General features: G+C 37.0%; 1 protein-coding gene across 1 annotated transcript; it reads right to left on the bottom strand.

Moving 5' to 3' along the window:
• Window positions 1-2020: 2020 nt before the first annotated feature.
• Window positions 2021-18256, bottom strand: LOC588598 (beta-1,4-galactosyltransferase 5-like). Its single transcript, XM_030975615.1, has 8 exons — window positions 18124-18256; window positions 12926-12982; window positions 11614-11882; window positions 11023-11139; window positions 8725-8918; window positions 7635-7859; window positions 3303-3438; window positions 2021-2071 (listed from the first exon to the last, which is right to left on the bottom strand). Exons 1-8 carry the CDS (start codon window positions 18254-18256, stop codon window positions 2021-2023), a joined length of 1182 nt encoding a protein of 393 aa, XP_030831475.1.
• Window positions 18257-19643: the final 1387 nt, after the last annotated feature.

The following is a 19643-nucleotide window of genomic DNA, read 5'->3' as shown; positions in this document are numbered from 1 at the left end:
GACAGCTACCAATTTACACCTGGTTCCATTTTATTTTATTTTATTTCTGCATTTTCCCCAAAACAATAACTTAATAAAAAAGAATGTCGAGTATGCCGAGGACAGTCAATGACCCGATGCTGGTTGGTTAATTGTCCATGTACAAAAATATTTTGGGCCACATTGTTTTAAAATCGTTTCAAAATGTGTTTGAACTAACCATAACAACCCCATTTTCATTCAAATTGTATGTAAAATGTCTTGATTTGTAACTGTCCCTCATTACCTGCACATGCAGGTAATGAGAGACCTTTGGTGCTGCCGTCATTAATCATTGTTATCTTATTAATCAGTTACATCATGCCCACACTTTTGTTACCAAATAAAGAGAAGAAGTTACTCGAGAGAATACAAAACTTTCTGTATGTGTAACATTTTTCCTGTTTATGTAAATTATGTAAATGTGCTTAAGGGTCTCCAATGCCCTGCACCTACCCTATCTTGTATTTTTAATGCTTTTAAACGATGAAACAAAGGTTCCGTGTGTGATAAATAATTTGAGTTAGAAATCATGCGAATCACTCTCTTTTGAAGCAAAAATAAGGAATTATTTCTTGTTTAACTACAATTGTCTCATACAATATTGCAATACAGCACTTGTGATGAAATTAAAGCATTATATAATATAATCATAGATCTTTCAGAAAGATTTTTCTTTAACTTAAGCAGTATTCCTACAATCCTTGATATTCACGTAAGTAAATAGAGTATACGCTCATTAAAATTTCAATGAGGGTCCATAGTGACTCTTCAATTTTTTTACAAATTGTTCTTCAATGAGAGACTAGCCGTCGATCTCAATATCAAACATCACTTATATCTTGTATATTAGTCTTTCTAAACATAGTGAAATATGTTTTACTTACAGTTAATGATAATTTATTAAATTTAAACCACTTAGAAATGTACATTAATTAAAAATTTAACGGCGTTATGAGCATATCAAAGTTTTTATGGAATAACAAACACTCGTACCATCAGCAAAAATAATACTTAAAAGTGAAGAGGATTTTAATAATAATATCATTTATATAAATAATAAATTCATGTACCCAGCATAGATCCTTGTGGCACACCAAATTTCATACTTTTTAATTATGATTTGTGACTCTGGAAAGATACGTATTATTGTCTGTCTTGAAAATAATTAATAAACCAAGAAAAGGCTTGACCTCTTATGCCATAGTAATGTAATGTATGAGATAATATGATCTTTCATTTGAAAAACCTTTTGAAAGGTCCATAAATACTCCAATAATATGAACACTGTTAAAAAAGCCTCAATTATTTGATACATATACAAATTTACATAATCGATAGAATGCCCTTTTTTAAAATGCAAACTGGTTAGGAATCAATAAACTATAATTGGCCTATAATTACCTATTTTAATACTGAGGAATAATCCTTTTTATAAATAGGAATCACTTCAGCGATGTTAAGGGTATTCGGGCATACACCCGTTAAAAATGATAAGTTAAATATATATGCCAGGGGGGTTACAATATTAAAGATTATTTGTTTCAAGAAGTAAACATCTATACCATCAGGGGCACTATACATGTATTTGGTAGGATCAAGTGTTAAACCACATCAATAATTTCAAAACCATTGGTTGGAGTAAGAAATAAAAAAAAATACAAGGGGAATCAATGAAGTACTTTGTGTATTCATACCACCGGAATCAATGTTAGCAGATAAATTAAGGCCTACATCTATATAATACTCATCACAATCGTTTGAAATTTTAATTGGATATATAAATTGTTATTCATTAATGAAGACAAAATCACTACTTCTACATTTGTTTTGCCTAAGAGTTCATTTACAGTTTTCCATAGTAAATCATTGTTATTTTAATTAGTTTCTATGTTGCTAGCATAATATAAACCAGGATAACCCGGGTGGAGAGTGGCAAATGTGAAGTAATTTCTTGCCAAAGGAGATTAGCATAAATAATACCTGGCTGGAATTCGAACCATCAAGCCTTGGATTGAGAGTCAAGAGAATGAATCTTAAAGACACCTCCGCACTATTATGAAAAGAGGATGGGTCAATTAAGATCAAATAGCCTTATTGTACCATGACCCCTAAATTAACACCATGAACGAATGCTGAATACAATTTATAAAAACAAACACGAAACCTACCAAAACAAACTGTACAGAGAAACTAAATTGTAACATTAAATTTTAAGTTATGAATACAAACTTATACATTCTGAATACAAACGAATAAAACAAGGATTATCTGCGATCGTGGGCAGAAAAGAATCCACGGATTTGGTACAGGTGATAGGGAGGTGATGTTAAAGGTAAAGACCAGTAATAGAAACGCCCCAATTTAAAAAAAAGAAATGGAAGCTCTTATTACCAATCATGTGAAAGAATATGTTTTGACTAATACATGATGATAAAAAAAATGCCGGGAAACCGCCTACTAATTGATATATTTGGTAAATTAGTTTAGCTACATGGTCTGTGAGAGATATGCGTAGTCCCATATACATCTTTCTGTGTACAGTGCTTGTAACTTTACGAAGACTGGGCCAAATTTCTTATTATTTTGATGATTCCAGAACCTTGCAGTTCACACCAATACTTATATGCCAGATGATCAACCTTTTCTGATCGATTCCACAACGTTTCTTTCACAATGCAATCGCATGACCATTACTGGTCTTTACCTTTAAAGCCCCACAGTCCTACTTGTAGCTACTTGCTCCCTCTCTATAGAAAACTTCCCCAATCGGTGCCTGTTTGTCTCCCATGATCCTCTTTTTCTTATGTTAGTTGAGAGCTGAGTTAATGAGATAGCCACCTGTCAGTGACCTCGCTGTGTGGTCTAATCCCTTCTGGCCCAGTTGTATTGAGGGTATTTAAGGGAAACCTCACCCCCCCCCCAAAAAAAAAAAAAAACAGTTTAGTTATGATGAACGGTAAGATGTATTACCTTTCTTACTTACTTGGGTGTAGAGACGTAAAGCTGCAGCTTATTTGCCACTCGTCACGTATTTCTGCCTTTTGATGTACAATATTCCTAACGAAAGTGTACAAGGGATAAGTAAATGAAAATATTCTTGACATCACAGGCGGAGCTACGGGGGGGGGGAGGGGCGGGGAGGGTCACATTTTCCCTTTATACATAGGAAAAGGTAAAAATTATAGTTGATGAAAAAATACATAAAAGTGGAACAATTAAAAACTCATTTATTAAAAAAACAAAATATAGCAGTTGACGAATCTTTTTTATTTTTGCGGAACCTTCACCTTCACCCTCTTGATGTCGACGCTGACGTTGGTGTAGAGAGTATGGAGGTCGTACACGGGTGTCGGATAAACGATGTCCGACAATCCATCCATTCCGGTTCGACGTTTGTATGTGCTCAAAAGAGCTCCCCTGTAGGAAGAATCAGAGGAAAGAACAAAAACATTGATTACCGGGTATGATTTCATTGTAGCTTTGCATTGCAATTCTGAAGTGCTTGTTATCAGGAACAACACACTGAAAATCTAAGACCGGGAAAGTGGTTACTTTCAAAATGGCGTCCAAGAAGGCCGCCAACATTAAATTAGTGACAAATCATGATAGACACTGTTGGTCATAATGGTGGAATAATTATTTTTACCCCAATTAATGGAATGATTTTGACGATGATTTATTCATAAAAGATCTAGATAATAGTATACATTCTCATATTTTATTGAATAATAGTTTGTGAGTGTTTGTTTTGCGTGACTGCTAAAGCATGTGTGTGCTACTATGCTTACCAACTAGGGGGCATACGTCCTTTAGTCATAACTGACAGTAGTGAGGGTAATGCCTCATAAAAGGACACTAATATAGCACATCGACACGCTTTTTATCCTGGGGGCTCACAGTAACGAGGCCATTGCTTAAAGGGATCCGGTAACTTTGTCTTAGATCCTTTAGAAATAATCCTTGATTTAGATAATGCTGCAATGATAATCATAAACCTTTAGGTCAGTCAGGAACTCTATGACTTTTACAAGCCGATCGCCTGTCTGATTATCAAGATATTAATGATTGGAATTACAAATTTTGAAAACCGTTCGCCGAACGGTTTTCATAACACTACAGTCTATTGGGGAAAACGAGTATGGTAAAACCGGTCACTTTTTTGAGGCACTTCTTGATCATTTTGAAGCGCGATTTTTTAGGGCTTCAATATTACACCATATCACAAACACTGGTAACATGTAGGACCGTGTATCTCAGATTTAACATTGTTAAACGATCCCTTTAACCAATGAATCATGAATGTACGCAGCGGGGGCTAGGGTACGTCGCCGCCCCCACAACTCCCCACAAAGAAAATGCAATATATTATCAATAATCCATTGAATTTTGCCCAAACCCCAAACATTTAAAAAATCCTCTATTTGGGCATGCCATGAACCATAATGCATTGCCCTACAGAGGAATTTTACCTGTTGGGGACCAGGGGAAAATGTAATGAATTATTGATAATTTATTGCATTTCTTTGTGGTTTTTTTTATTTGTGGGGGCGGCGACGTACCCTAGCACCCGCTGCGTACAGTCATGATTCATGGGCTAAGTAATGGCCTCTTAAAGGAGGTAGGTGATTAGCATGGTAGCATACACATGCTTTAGCAGTCACGCAAAAAAAACACTCACAAATTATTATTCAATAAAATCTGAGAATGTATACTATTATCTAGATCTATTGGGAATACATCATTGTCGCAATCATTCCATAAATTGGGGTAAAAATAATTGTTCCACCATTATGACCAACAGTGTATATCTATCTTCGAAATGTTATTTTGGTGTCTATACCTAGGTTTTCGGAGTCGAAGAATCCATTCATACCACTTACAGTTAGTTATTGCCACCAGAAGACCAGGAAATTCAAGATGGCGTTCAAAATTACCGCCAGTCTCTTTAAAATAACAGGAAGTGACTTATTATTGGGAGTATAGCTGTAAATAGCAAGATTAAAAGTGTGTTTTAGAGGTAATCATATTCACTTGTGTGCTTCAAATTATCAAAAAGATTTAGAGTAGCCTTATAGTTCTAAAAAAAATACCAAAGATGGCCGCTGAACACTGAAGTTAGCCATAGATCGTGACACTTTCATTTTAGAGATGTGATTTGGATATGTATATCTGGGTTTTGGTAGTCAACAAATCCGTTGAGACTGTTAAAAATGTGTTATGGACACCAGAAAGCATGGCGTCCAAAATGGTAGCCAGTATCTCAACATAATAGGATTCGGGTTACTATTAAAAATGGAGATTTTTAAAATGTAAAAGTACATTAATTTTTATAGGTAAGAATATTCGATGGTGCAATAAAAAGTATCATCAAGTTTAAGTTTAGCTTTTCATGAAACATTGTATTCAATATGGATGCCATTGTGCCATTCAAAGTGGCTGCCGACACCATATATTGGCCAGAAAGCATTATGTAACCCTCCTAGAAAAATAATATATAGGCGTCTTTACATTGGTTTCAGGGTCAAAATGTCATTCAAACAAGATGCAGTTGGTATGTGTTCTGCCTAGTGGGCAGAAACCTGTAACAAAAATCAAACCGAGTACGGTATAAGACAATGGCAGGAAAATTTAAATAATTGTAGGTATTTAACCCTTTTTTATACAATGGTGATACATATAATAGATGTAAGTGTATTTCAGAGCTTAAGGAATAAACTTGTTTGATAAGAAATTTGGTAACAGTACAGTATTGTTGCCACTTGATATCCTGGAACGTACAGTCTGTCATAATTGCTTTGTCTGTAATTGACCTGGATTTAAGTAAAATCTCATTTTAAAGGTAGTGTATCGCTTTTTGCAGCCTACATCGAATCATGTAGAACCTTACATGTTATATGAATATGACACATATGTCCTTTCTATGAAATGTAAACGTTAGTAGTGTCCTCGTATTCAAATTATGCAAGTAAACCCGTTTACACTCTAGACTTCACTGTCAAACACTGTTGAGTGACTGACTGGCCTTGTTTTCTTTGGTAATAACATATTACATTAAATGAGCTGTAAAGCCCCTTTCACACCGGATCTGAGTTGCGTAGTGTTGCGTACCGACTACGCCGAAGTTAAGCTGCGTACTCATGAATAAATTGATACTTCGGCGTAGTCCCTGCGTAGGTTATGCATAGGCTTGCGTACGATGGCGTATAGTTACGTACCCTGTGCGTAGGCACCGCGTACCTACGGTGTAGGCAATTGGCGTTGGGGTACGTACGCTTGCGTACCGGAGTGTTGGCTCAGTCAGTAGAGCGTCCGCCTCACAACCGGGAGGTCGTGGGTTCGAACCCCGGCCGCGTCATACCAAAAGACGTTAAAAGATGGGAGTTGTTAAAGATGGGAGTTGTTGCTACCTTGTTTGGCGTTCAACAATAAGGGATAGAGCAACGTCGATCTGGCGCTGCTCAGTGGCTGCCGGGCTCACGATCAATTGGGCAAAAAGAATTTGGAGTGGACTATTAGGCTATTATTATTATTATTATTATTAGACCTGGCGTAGTGTTACGTACGCTTTCGTAGGCCTGGCGTAGGGTTGCTTACGGTTGCGTACGGATGCTTACTGTGTGCGAAAGTGCCATGTAAAAATGCAATAGACGCTCGTAGGAGCCGCGAGTGTAGCCATTGGCGCTTTATAAACCTAGTTTTCTGCCCTCAATCCACTGCTGCCTGCTGTCCAGAACACATCACTGCTGTTTGAATTACAGATGACTGTTGTAACAACACAGGCAGAAAAGATCATGAGTTGTTTGGGCCCTCGGCAAAAAGGTACAATACTCCAGCATCTGGATGCCCTGGAAAGACTAACTAGTCATGTGGCAGAATGTGAACGCTTGGGAGAAATACAAAAACAGAGAAGGAAAGAAGCTAGGAGGAGAAGAAGAAGAAGTGTGTGGGTAAAACCTTGGATCCAGCGCAGGCCCCTGCAGGGGCAATATGAACAGCTGATGAAAAAACTGCATGCTGAGGATGTTTCCGCATGTACCAATTTCATGCGGATGGGACCACAGGATTTCTATGAACGTCTGACACGAATTGCATCGAGGATTACCAAACAAGATACTAACTACAGGAAGTCTCTGGAACCTGGTTTAAAGATGGCTGTCACCTTTATGTTTCTGGCCACCGGCAACAGCTACAAGACACTTCAATATGGATTTCGAGTTGCCCATAAATTGTGTTTATCCCACAAATGTGCCAGGCAATAATCGATGAATTATCTGATATGAATATGAATTTTCAAGCCCCCCCCCCTTTTTTTTAGGGAAGTTCTAAATTAATATTATCTTTCAAATACCATTGGAATTTAATCTTTTTATTTTTTTAGGCCTGCAAATGGGATATAGTACCTTTAAGGCAAGTTTTTAAAACATTAAAAAAAAAAAAAACCTGGGTAATCTATTGTGCAATTTTAGGGTTAAAAATAATTAATAATTAACAGTTTATAATAAGGAAGGGGATATTTGAGTCATTCCTCGCAGCATGCATGGAAAGTTGAGTAGGCCTATATAGAAATATTCATATTAAAATCAGATTGCATCCAAAGCAAATAAAATGCCTACCTGTCCTTTGACTTCTGTGCACTTATGTGATGATGTTTAATGACGTTATAATGGGTGATGGGTCCTTTATCGCGGGTGATTTTGAGGCGAGCGTCGATGACCCTGTATAATATTTCATCATCCTCACCACCCCAACCCCAGTAAACGTTAGGGAAGCCGTTGATGCTTCGGATGTTGGCTTTAGTGAGACCAGTGACAGCTCCGAAGAAAGCATCATACGGGGGCCTGCGTCAGTGAAAAGAAAAAGATGCATAATCAACAATAGGCCAATTGTTTTCAAAGGCTCGATTAACGCAAGTAATAACGCATGCATTGACATGGCAAATCTACGAAATTCTCGAAGCGATTATACAGCATATTCAGAAATTGTTTTTAAAAAGGTTAACGCAATCGGTTTAGATAATAGGAAATGCAACTGATGCTGCCGAATCCTGAGTAAAACACTTACGCTTTAACGATTATACAACAAATAATATCGTACAAATGTTAAAATAACGCTTACAAGGATATTTTTCAGGACTATTAATGACAATATGGAGGGACTGCGTATTTGTGAGGGTCCATGATATTTTGTAAACTTTGGAATCGTCACTTTTTGAAAGGAGTACGACTCATGATCTGGTGGTGATTGCGCCGAGATCAATATCTAACTCTTATCGAATTCCAAACTTCAACACAGGACCAAATACCTAAATGATAAGAGTTAAGCATATTAAATATGCTTAACCCTAAATCTAACCTCTAGACACGATGACAACATATAACTCTCACTCTCAATGACGATTATCCTATATGGACACAATAAAGAAATGAAATGAAATGAAAGTAAACTCGGAGCCAAAATAATGTCGGATTCACTTTTTTTTTTAGGCGATTCGAGTATGATTGTCAGTTTATTTAAAGACTGAAAGAGCTGACCACTGGCCCACTTTAAAATTATTTACTGAAGTGTAACATTTCTTTACGTGTTATTCCATCTATCGGTATCAGAACTGGCGATTCGAGTATGATTGTCAGTTTATTTAAAGACTGAAAGAGCTGACCACTGGCCCACTTTAAAATTATTTACTGAAGTGTAACATTTCTTTACGTGTTATTCCATCTATCGGTATCAGAACTGGAGACAAAATGCCTGGGCATACTGGAACAGCCGTAATAATTACGGTCATCGACGGGTACATGGTCGACGTCATGGATGATGAAGCAATCGTAGTCGGTGAAGTTAAGTGATTCGAGGAACCCGACGTTCATGAGCATCGCACGGTTGAAGAGTTCTTGATTAGCCTGGGCAAAAGAGAGAGAGAGAGAGAGAGAGAGAGAGAGGAGATTGAGGAATAAAACCAAGTGTTATCACAATAGCGGATAGAAAACTGACTCTAGCAAAGAGATAACTGTGTTATATTAATTCATTATTAAACACAATTTTCTATTGTCTGTATACAGCACGATGTTTGAAATTAATTGGTCTTTTCACAAAAACGTATACACTCTAAAAAATATTGGGCAAAAACTGAATTTTTGTGTGTGTAAACCCCCCCCTCCCCTTAACCTCCCTCAAACCCTCCCCCCCCCCCCTTTGGATTTTTTTTTTTTAAATATAATATATACCCATGGCTGGCCTAAAAAAGCTGACCTTACCCCCCCCCCCCCCCCAACGAAGCAAAATGTCAAATTTTCAAATTTCGAGACCTAAACAAAATTTAAAAAGTGTTCTCTTACCCCCCCCCCCCCGCCCCCCGCTTATTCAGCGACTGGCTGAGTCGTTGCGAAATTTTCGGCCCGATTTATAAATTTTAACCCCCCCCCCCCCCCCCTTGAAAAAAATCCTGCGTACGCGCCTGATTGACATTGACATTGATATTGATGATTGATATGACACGGTTCCACACTCCTGAACTCCGAGTCTATATGGAAATACTGGGAGTACAAAATCAGGAAGTTCCTCAGCAAAACTCTGACAAGATGGAAAATTGTGCTGGAAAGCAATGATGAAATGCACTGAGATGTTAGTATCAAGAGAAGAATCTTTCAAGGCGATAGTGTACATGTATATCCACTCCTGTTCGTCGTGGCAATGACACAAGGACACAAGTGGTTGGGGTACCTAGTCTTTGGATATGAATCCAAACATGAAACATCTGAATTTGTAAACGAATTTAAGATAGAAAGGCAAAGCAACTCCAGTTTAAACACCTTTACGGCGTCTTTTGGAGGTATCCTACCAAGTACCAAGTAACTCCCGGACCGGCAATCACGCCGAAAATTCGAAATCGAAAAAAAATCGACCTCTGGAGTGTGTTTTTTTTTTAAGCGACTGCCGAATTTTCACCGATTTTTGCAGTGTAAATGCAAACTAAGGTAAGATACCGATTTTTGCTCACGTGACTCTCCTCGCTTCCGTGCTTATTCATGCAGGGCACCGACGAATAGCGCATGCGAAATATTCTCCCCAAAAATCTGTATGAGCAAACTTCGACGGTTTTTCGAAATGGTGTTTTCAAAGTGTAGATGGGCCAAATATGTGATTTTGAGCATTCTTAAAAATTTGACGCGTGCGCGGAGTTTATTATGCCTGATATTTCCCCTTGGCCTGAAGTTTATGTGTACCAAATTTAATCAAGTTTTGATGGTTGGTTATGAATATGATTGGTTTTAGAAAATGGCGCCTAGATGACGTCACGTTTGAGTGATCACACCGAGACCGGGAGGTTTTCTAATCCTGACCAAAGGGAATCAATGGGCAAAAAATTGATGGTGATCGGATTGTACGTTTTTTAGAGAATAATCTGACTATAGAAAAAAAAATCAAATAGTGATCTGCAGCTTACATAATAAGAATAATTATAATAATACTGATGATAATGAAAAAAATGTTAACAAAATCAATCATCATAATAATAATCAAACAAATAACCATCATAATAATGATAATAACAATAATATAACAATAAAGTTTAAATTTTTTTTTAATTGTACTACTAATACTACTAATATTATTACTCCTACTTCTGATACTACTACTACTATACAAAATACTGATAATGATACTGATAATTATTGATAATAATAATTATTATAACAAAGAAGGCAGTATCATTTGCCACGAAAATTCTCATCAGCATAAATACTGTCCTGAAGGCCCTACAATTATCAATACCCCCAGCATTGCTAGCCATTTGAAACACCTGGATTGAGAAGGACAAACGGTCTAATCCAGGACCTCGCGTATAAGAGTCAAGAGCCTTCATAAACAAACCATAGTGCCCCTAATGTTATGTAATTCCGAAATCACTTCTCAGTAAATGCAAAAGCACACCCCCCTCTCCTTCAAAGATCGACGTCCCTTTTAATACCAGAGCATGAAATGAAATAAAAGATGAATACAAACCTGCTCAACAACAAAGAAGCTGAATTCGAGTAGCTGCTTCTGAAGCATCGGTATCAGGTTTTGCAGAACAATTGGAAGATGATGGAAGCGATCTCGAAATGGTATTAAAATAGCAACCTAAACGGACAAAGAGGAATGTATAACATTCACGTGAGAAAAGGCCAAATACTTTTGATCGAACGTTTTTCAAGGATCTAATTTAGTTCGATAATGTGTCATGCAACTTGAATGATAGATGGGTTTATTTGTTAACGACTGAAACTTAATATGTAATTAGAGTAGGTAGTTATGAGCAGCGTTAAAACATCATTTAGACACTTTTTTTTACTCTCGGTTTAATTTGTATATTCTAAATGGGGTGAACGATATCTGTAGGTCCCAATTTTTCTGTTATACCTTTAGAATTAAAGAGTGCATTATGCGAGAGAGCGTACGAAGAGGAAGAGATATAAACTGTCATTGAACCGGAATGAAAATGTTAATAAAAACAAATTTCAAAAATGAAGGGGTGAAGTTTTTAAATCGACAAATTTTTCGTCTGTTTTTTTTTAGACGACACCAGTCACTCAAGAAATTCGAAGTAATATTTACCTTCCATCTCGGTAAACAATTTGTTGGTTTCCAATGTCCACCCGGAAGATACCAATAATTGCTTATATTCATTGCTTCAGGGTCAAGGACTTGATCGAAGAGCCAATCAACGTGATTAATATTTCCAGTCTTGGGATCGACGAGTTTCTTAAGAAGAATCTCATTGGCTCTTTTCACAGCGGTCCGAACTTTTCCCGCAGAGGGTCCGAAAATGTGTTCCTCTGCGTGGTCTGTTGTTGTTTCGCTCAAATTTAGTTTTCTCTGTCCAACTGTATAACAGGAAATATATGGTGGTATCATTATGTCAAAAACCTTTAGGAAAACAATTTATTCACAAAAAAAACTATTTCATTTGATCAAAAAGTAATTTATCGAAATATTTAGTTTCATATTGTTAATGCGTTAATCAGTTACAAGCATACTTACTATTTTCGATAGTCTTGTCTTTATGTATAGGTCGGAATAAATACATTTTATGAAGAAAAAAATGTGCGGTTGAGATAGCATTTTTTTTCAAATGACAGTGCTGAAAAAGGCTCGTATAACAAAAGAAAAAGGTCGACCCGTATTGACTTTACACACCGGACTTTTGCTGAAAGGGGGTGGGGGGTGCTGAAAAAGGCTCGTATAACAAAAGAAAAAGGTCGACCCGTAATGACTTTACACACCGGACTTTTGCTTAAAAGGGGGGGGGGGTCGCTTGGAACACGCATATGCGTACCCTAAATAACACTGAGTGTGTGTGTGTGTGTGGGGGGGGGGGTTCTTGTATTGCCCCTATCCCGTAATCCCGGTTTCCATCCCCTCTGTCACGTCCAGGCGCGTACGCAGGGGGGGGGGGGGGCTTAAACCCACCCTTGAGTTTTTTTAATGTGTATGTTTTATGTATGTTTTTTGGAACCCCCCCCCCTTTTGAGATTTTTTTTTTTTTTTTTTTTTTTGCCAATGGCTGATGTAAAAAAGGTGACCTTACCCCCCCCCCCCCAACGGGACAAAATGTCAAATGTTCAAATTTCGAGACCCCCCCCCCCCAAAAAAAGTGTACGCTTCCCTTGCCCCCCCCCCCCCCCCCCCCGCTTATTCAGCGGCTGGCTGAGTCGTTGCGAAATTTTGGGCTCGATTTTAAAGCCACCCCCCTTTGAAAAAATCCTGCATACGCCACTGGTCACGTCTATCCCATATTCCCTCTGTCTCGCGTTCACTCTTCCCCTAACTTACTATGTCACGCTTCCCTTAATATTGAAGAATTCTCTGTGTCCAAAATTCCCTCTGTAATCCCGTATGGTCTTCGCAAACTGATGCATTTACTTACCTAGTCCTGGTATATCAGAGTCTGGACATATCGGTTTCGTGGTACATGAGAAAGGACCTATGTATGAATGAAGAGAACAAATATCAGAAGAATCAAGAATAAGGTTCACATATTTAAAATACTGGTGTGTTTTGGGGGGACACCTTCACACTTTCAATCAGAAAAAACTAAACATACCTATGCTTCGCGATTTAGAAAATTAATGGAATTGCTTCGTTTTACCATGGACCCTACTTCGTAGTAGGGTCCATGGTTTTCCTGAGACACCTTCAATCAGCCATCCATCATTAATTTACCACGCTTGTTGATAACCTCCTGGCATCATCATTGCATGCTGTTGACGAGTCTAAGAAAGCGAGGGCAGACTGGCCATTCTGAATTCGATGAGATTTCCCCACGGGCCGCTCGATATTATGGCTGAAGGTCAGGTTGATCTGTGGTCTGAGGGCCGGTTGATCAAATAAGGAGTACGATATGAAAGAAAGTACTAGCCAATCGCGCGTACACATTATGGGCTCATTCTTTATTTGGTAAAATATCAGGGGTAAACAAATAAGCCCCTCCCCCTTGGGCATAACTTGGAAAGAGAAGACGGGGGGGGGGGTTATTGTTAGAAAAATGAAACAGATAAACACCAATGTCATACATCCACGTAGCCTTGGACATTGCTGCTTTTCTTTTCGTCTGCCACTGATTTCATTTTTAATAAACATGTATTCTGCCAATGTTTTATTATCTTATGTATGGGGACAGAAAAAAATACAACAATAACAACTAAATTTGATTTCGTCAATGCTTTTGACAAGTCCATCAAAAACCTCAATAATATGTTCACTGTTCGCAAAGGCCTCATTTATTTTATCATACATACATGTATGCAAATTTGCATAATCGGTAAAATGACCAGTTCGAAATCCGAACTGCTTAGGAGTCAATGAATTATTTTATTGTGAGAAAGTGTTAAGTCTTTTATATATTATTTTTCAAGAATTTTAGAGATACTTGGTAATAATGATATTTCCTATAATTACTTATTAGTGAGGAATCGTCCATTTTATAAATAGGAATCACTTTAGCGATTTTAAGCAAATTTGGGCATACACCCGTTGAAATTGATAGGTTCAATATATATGTCAGGGGGTTACGATGTTAAAGATTCTCTCTCTCTCTCTCTACGTGCCTTATTGTTTGACTTTGGCGATCATGCTGTTCCACAACCCTCGGCTCCTAGCCTTCTGTATTAGTACCTCTTCCAGTTCTTTCACTCCTCTCTCTTCCAACAATTTCTGCAGACTGTCCCTGTCAAAGCAAGATTCTCTAGCCCTCTTTACGTGTAATGTGACCCATGAACTTCAACTGCCTAATCAGCGTCTCACGTATCATTGTCCTTTGCACACCAGCTCGTGTAAGAACTTCCTCATTACTAACTTTGTCAGTCCAGGGGATTTTCATAATTCTCCTTAAAACCACATTTCGCAACTTTCCAAACGCTTTTTAGTGTCAGAGGCTAAAGTCCATATTTCACTTTATATACCTCATTTTAAGATTCTTTACTAATCCTGTCTTCTGATTGGTTGAAAATGCAGTCATGTTCTTAACCATGCCCGCTAATTGAAATTCATAGTCATTTTTCCCGGCTCTACCGGTTTATATCCATTTTTCATAGCACTTTTTCCATGGCTGTGAAACGTGACGTCATTTTGCTGCGATCCCCATTTTGGTTTACGTGTTACCGTATAAGTTTCTTTTGTGCGATGACCGATGCGCAATACCGTTAACGGTGTTTGAGTGCAATTCGATTTTGGTCGCTGCATTCAGGCGACGAATCTACCAATCCACGCAGCGCAGACGACCGATCGCCATTTTGTGTACTAGTCTCGATCGCAAAATACTGGGGTTTTTTGTTTTTCGGTATATAAAATATATATTGACTGCTTTTAATATTCGAGGCATAGTGGTTTCTATAGGGTCTCGGGAAACTCACAACCTGCTATGACCCCGCGGCGCAAGCGCCTTGGGGTCATAGCAGGTTGTGAGTTTCCCTTGACCCTATAGAAACCACTATGCCTCTCAAAGCAGTCAATATATCCTTAATAATACATAAGTACTGGGTACATGTAACAATTCAGTACTCTTATTTTGGTCCTCATACTCATTGTTCGATTTGTCAGAATTTTGCCTAACTTTGAAAAAGCAGACTTAGCGAGAGCTCCATAAAGATTATTTGTTTCAATAAGTACACACTTATACTATCATGGCCACTATAGATTTTGTAGAATTTAGGTGTTGAGCCACATTAATAACCTCATAAACATTGGTTGGAGTAAGAAATAAGGAATTTACACGTGCGAAATTCAAGGACTTATTGTAGTCCATGTCACCTGAATCAATATTAGCTGCTAAATTAGGGCCTACACATATATATATATATATATACAATGTCGCTCATTAAGTTGGAATATTTTTGTTTTACCCCAATTTATGGAGTTATTTTAAAAATAATTTAAAAATAATAGATCTAGATAATAGTATACATTCTCAGATTTTATTGAATAATAATTGGACAATGTGTGTTTTGCGTGACTGCTAAAGCATGTGTATGCTACTATGCTTATCAACTAGGGGGCCTACGCCCTTAAGTCATAAATGACAGTAATGAGGATTAATACCCCCACAAAAGGACACTAATATAGCACATCGACACGGTTTTGATCCTGGGGCCTCACAGTTACGAGGCCATTGCTTTGTCACTGAACCATAACTGTACGCAGCGGGGCTAGGGTAGGGGGCCGTTTCCATAAATTAAAAAAACAAAGAAAATGCAATAAATTTGCAATAATTTATTGCATTTTACCCCGGTCCCCAACATAAAAAAATCCTCTGGACGGCCATGCATTATGTAGTACTCATTAAAAGCTTTTGAAATTTTAATTGGATCTGTTATTTGTTGTTCATTAAATAAGAAACATTTATTACTTTCTGTATTTTTCTTGCCTAAGAGTTCCTTTACAGTTTTCCATGATAGATTATTGTTAGTTATATTACTTTCTATGTTGTTAGAGTAATATAACTTCTTGGACAATCGTATAAGAAATGTGAATTGATTCCTATACGTTTTATACTTCTTAAGCTTATCGTTACATTGACTTGTAAGGGCTTCCTTATACAACTTATTACGAGCGACTATGGGGCGCAAAATACCTTTAGTAATCCATGGTTGTTTGGCCTTTTTACCTTTTTTTAAATTTTGACAATAGGTATATTCTTATGATAATAATAAAATATAATTTTCCGAAATTGTTCATATGCTACATTTACGTCAGATACACACAATACATCGACCCATTCTTCTCGGGCTAAATCTAAGTTTAACGATTCAATATTGTGTTGTGTTCAAGTTCGTTTTCTATGCATTGCACAATTAATTCTAGTCAAATTTGTAAAGCTTTAAGGGGCCAGCAGTTATGAATATCTTGATGACTACCGTAATATTGCATACAAACGGGCTATCAGTCGCAGTTCTCTGAGGGTTTTTTGTCATTTCTTTTTATTTGATAAGTTTTTATTGATCCAGTAATATTTTGAGTTCATTTTGATTTCATCCTTTCCAACTAGTGCTGCAGCAAAGAAACATTCATACCGCACATTCATTATATGTTTATATTCCATCTAATGTTGAGTGCTCTTCACGGTTGCTCACTGTCAGCCTCATATTGTTGAGGATGATGAAAGCAGCCATATGTTTGTGTTTACCTTATGCATTAGAAGTATTTTTTAATGACATCTTTTTAGGATTGGTATGTATTTCAATGGTGCTATTCTACTGTAAACATTTAGTTATATTCATAACGTATCTACTTTGATACAATGAGATACAATTGGAAATAATTGCCATTTTGGGCGCCATTTTGGATTTCGGGAAAGAATGAAGTGGTTTTATTGTTACTTGTCTGTTTCAAAACGTTTTAATAAGTATTTTGTTGAGTTCCTTGTGATGAAAAACATTTTTTTTATACATTTAAATTTTGTATGTGGGTTATCTAGTTGCAAAGTTATAATAATTTCAGGAAATGGCGGCAATTTTGGGCGCCAGTTTGGATTCCGGGAATGGTTCAAGTGGTTTAAAGCTACTTGTGTGTTTCAAAATGTATCAAAAAGTATTTTACAGGTCCCTTATGCTAAAAACATACATTTAGATATTTAAACTTTGTAACCGACAACAAAGAAACACGTGTGGTTTGCTTTAGTATTTCAAACAACAAAGGGTTCCCAACCAGATGTCTATACTATCGGGTATTTGGCTGTTTTCCATTATTCAACGTGTGAAGGTGTGAAGAAGAAATATTGGTTCCATATGGTGATATGACGCAAGCCCTCTGGTAGTCTCTGACTCTATTCTGACTGAGGGGCATTTTGACCCGCACCCCATCCCCGCACTGTTAATGTAAACGTTTCATTTTCTAGATCATTTCGCATGATTCTATCCTATTTCCTAGAAAATGTTGATGGAGAAGGTAATAATGCCATTATCTAAAGGAATTTGTTAGAAGTTTTTATATATAGCGTGAATTTGTATAACTTTCATATGTCTTTACCTAATCTTTTAATATTTGTACAGTGTATGAATATTTCAGCATTTGTTGTAATATGATGTTACATGTATTGTACGGCCCCATTGTAAACCAGCCAAGTAGCTGAACTGGGCTTTTACCGTGCTTAAATATATGAATCAAATCAAATCAAATAATTGAAAATAGCCAAGAGAATCATCAATATAAAGAGATTCCAGAAATCATTTGTCAATTTGGGGGGACCTGATAGAAAGAAAATGTTTTTTTTTTAATTTATTTTTACTTTTGTAGAAAGTCCATTTTGGTTTTGAATGGGTTCATAACTTTCTTACTTTTTGTCCTATTAAATTAAATGTTCACATGTCTTCTCTGATTTGTCTGCTTTCGTTTAGAGTAATTGTCTGTTACTATTGTATTTCCCTTTCAATCTTATCAGGTAATTTTGTGTAGGTAGAATGGTAGATAGTATAAATTTGTAAATAGGTTTTTATTTAAGAATAGCCTATAAAGTTGCCTAGTTAAAAATGTAGCTTAGAAATGGTTATTGTCATCATACTATGATGAATGTAATTGAACAGTAACTCTGAACTGCATCAAAATGAATTTAATATGTTATTAACAACATACCATGACATGCTTGTGGTAAAGCTCCGATTTCCTGTTCTTGTCCTTTCTTTCCTGTCCTGTACTTTGCAACGGCCTTGTCCAGCTCCACCATTTGCATCTTAAAGCTGGATTGATCGATCGCAGGCTCAAACATGGTAACGTTCCTTAGATTATCCTTAATATTTGATAAGTCGAACAAACCTAGAAGATCTCTGGAATTACTAGATTTGTCTTTCAAAATCCGGTACCGAGACGCCAACTTTCCTGTAAAGAAGTTTACAAAGCAAAAAAATCTTAAAGGTCATCTCGAGTTCTGATAATGATCGAAAGTAGATTCTACAGAATCCCACCGAATTATTAAAAACACATTTACTTGAAGTAAACAGCATATCTGCAAAAGAATTCTCAAATAATAAAATGCGCAAAATTTAGAAAAAGACATCTTATAAAATAAATGGAATATTAAAGGGACAATAAACCTTTTCAGATGTGAACACAAAATAAATATAAATATTGGATAACATTGTAACAATAAAATTGGTCAAATTCTGAACGAAAAAATATTTGGGGTTAAGCACGAGGGATACTGGCTACGTGAATTCTTCTGAACTGACGTCACATTGAAGGAGTAAATGTTATTGGCTCAAAAAGTATCATCGTTGAGGCAAATTGCACATAATACACGTTGTTAGGTAGGACGAGCCATAAAACATGCACTTGTCTTACGTGGCAACACTATTTCTATGACTACTAGGACACATTATAGCAGGAGAGGATAACCATGTTTGTAATACTTGCAATGTTGCCATGTCCCAGCACAAGTATTACGTGGCAACAACTGCTTTTATGACTACTGAGACCCATTACAGCAGATGAATGTAACCATGTTTGTTATACTTGCAGTGATGCCAAGTCCAATCAGAATGATAGCACAAAACGGCATGTGAAAAATCACCAACATTACCCTAAAATCAACAAGTTCAAAGAATGACCCATATTAATGCCTATTGTGGCCTCCCCTTTATCAATGGGTATTAGCGAAGATTGGTCAGTCCCAAAATAAAACATGCGAGCATATTGTAGGACAGAAATCATGGCTACAGTTTTCTATATCAAGATTTTAAAGACATCAATTCATTCTCCCTTCGTCTAGGAATAAGACCTACCTGTTGAGCTGCCAATATTCTCAAATTGCCAAAGGGCAAGATAAATTACAGTACTAGCACAGATGAGTACATAAACAGCAGTTGTGGTTATGTTTTGTTTCAAGAACTTGCAGGAACATGATCCTATAGATTTGACTCCTGGAATCGGCATCTTGATTTAATCTCTCGTTTCTTCCTCTCCGGTTACTTACAAATATATATTTATCTAACAATCATTGGTGACTGAATGAGCTGAACCAGCGAATTGAAAATCACTTTACTACAATAAGCCGAACGCCGCACGCACAGCCTATATGAATATTTTGCATGGATCGATACCGGTGTGACAAAAATAATTGTCCATGTGTCCGATGCCAATTATTCCTAGATAAATCA

Source organism: Strongylocentrotus purpuratus, unplaced genomic scaffold (genome assembly GCF_000002235.5).
Source record: "Strongylocentrotus purpuratus isolate Spur 01 unplaced genomic scaffold, Spur_5.0 spur5_scaffold_8, whole genome shotgun sequence".
Classification (NCBI taxonomy): Eukaryota; Metazoa; Echinodermata; class Echinoidea; order Camarodonta; family Strongylocentrotidae; genus Strongylocentrotus; species Strongylocentrotus purpuratus.
The sequence above is the reverse complement of the archived record's forward strand: the minus strand, read 5'-3'. Positions and strand labels throughout refer to the sequence as shown.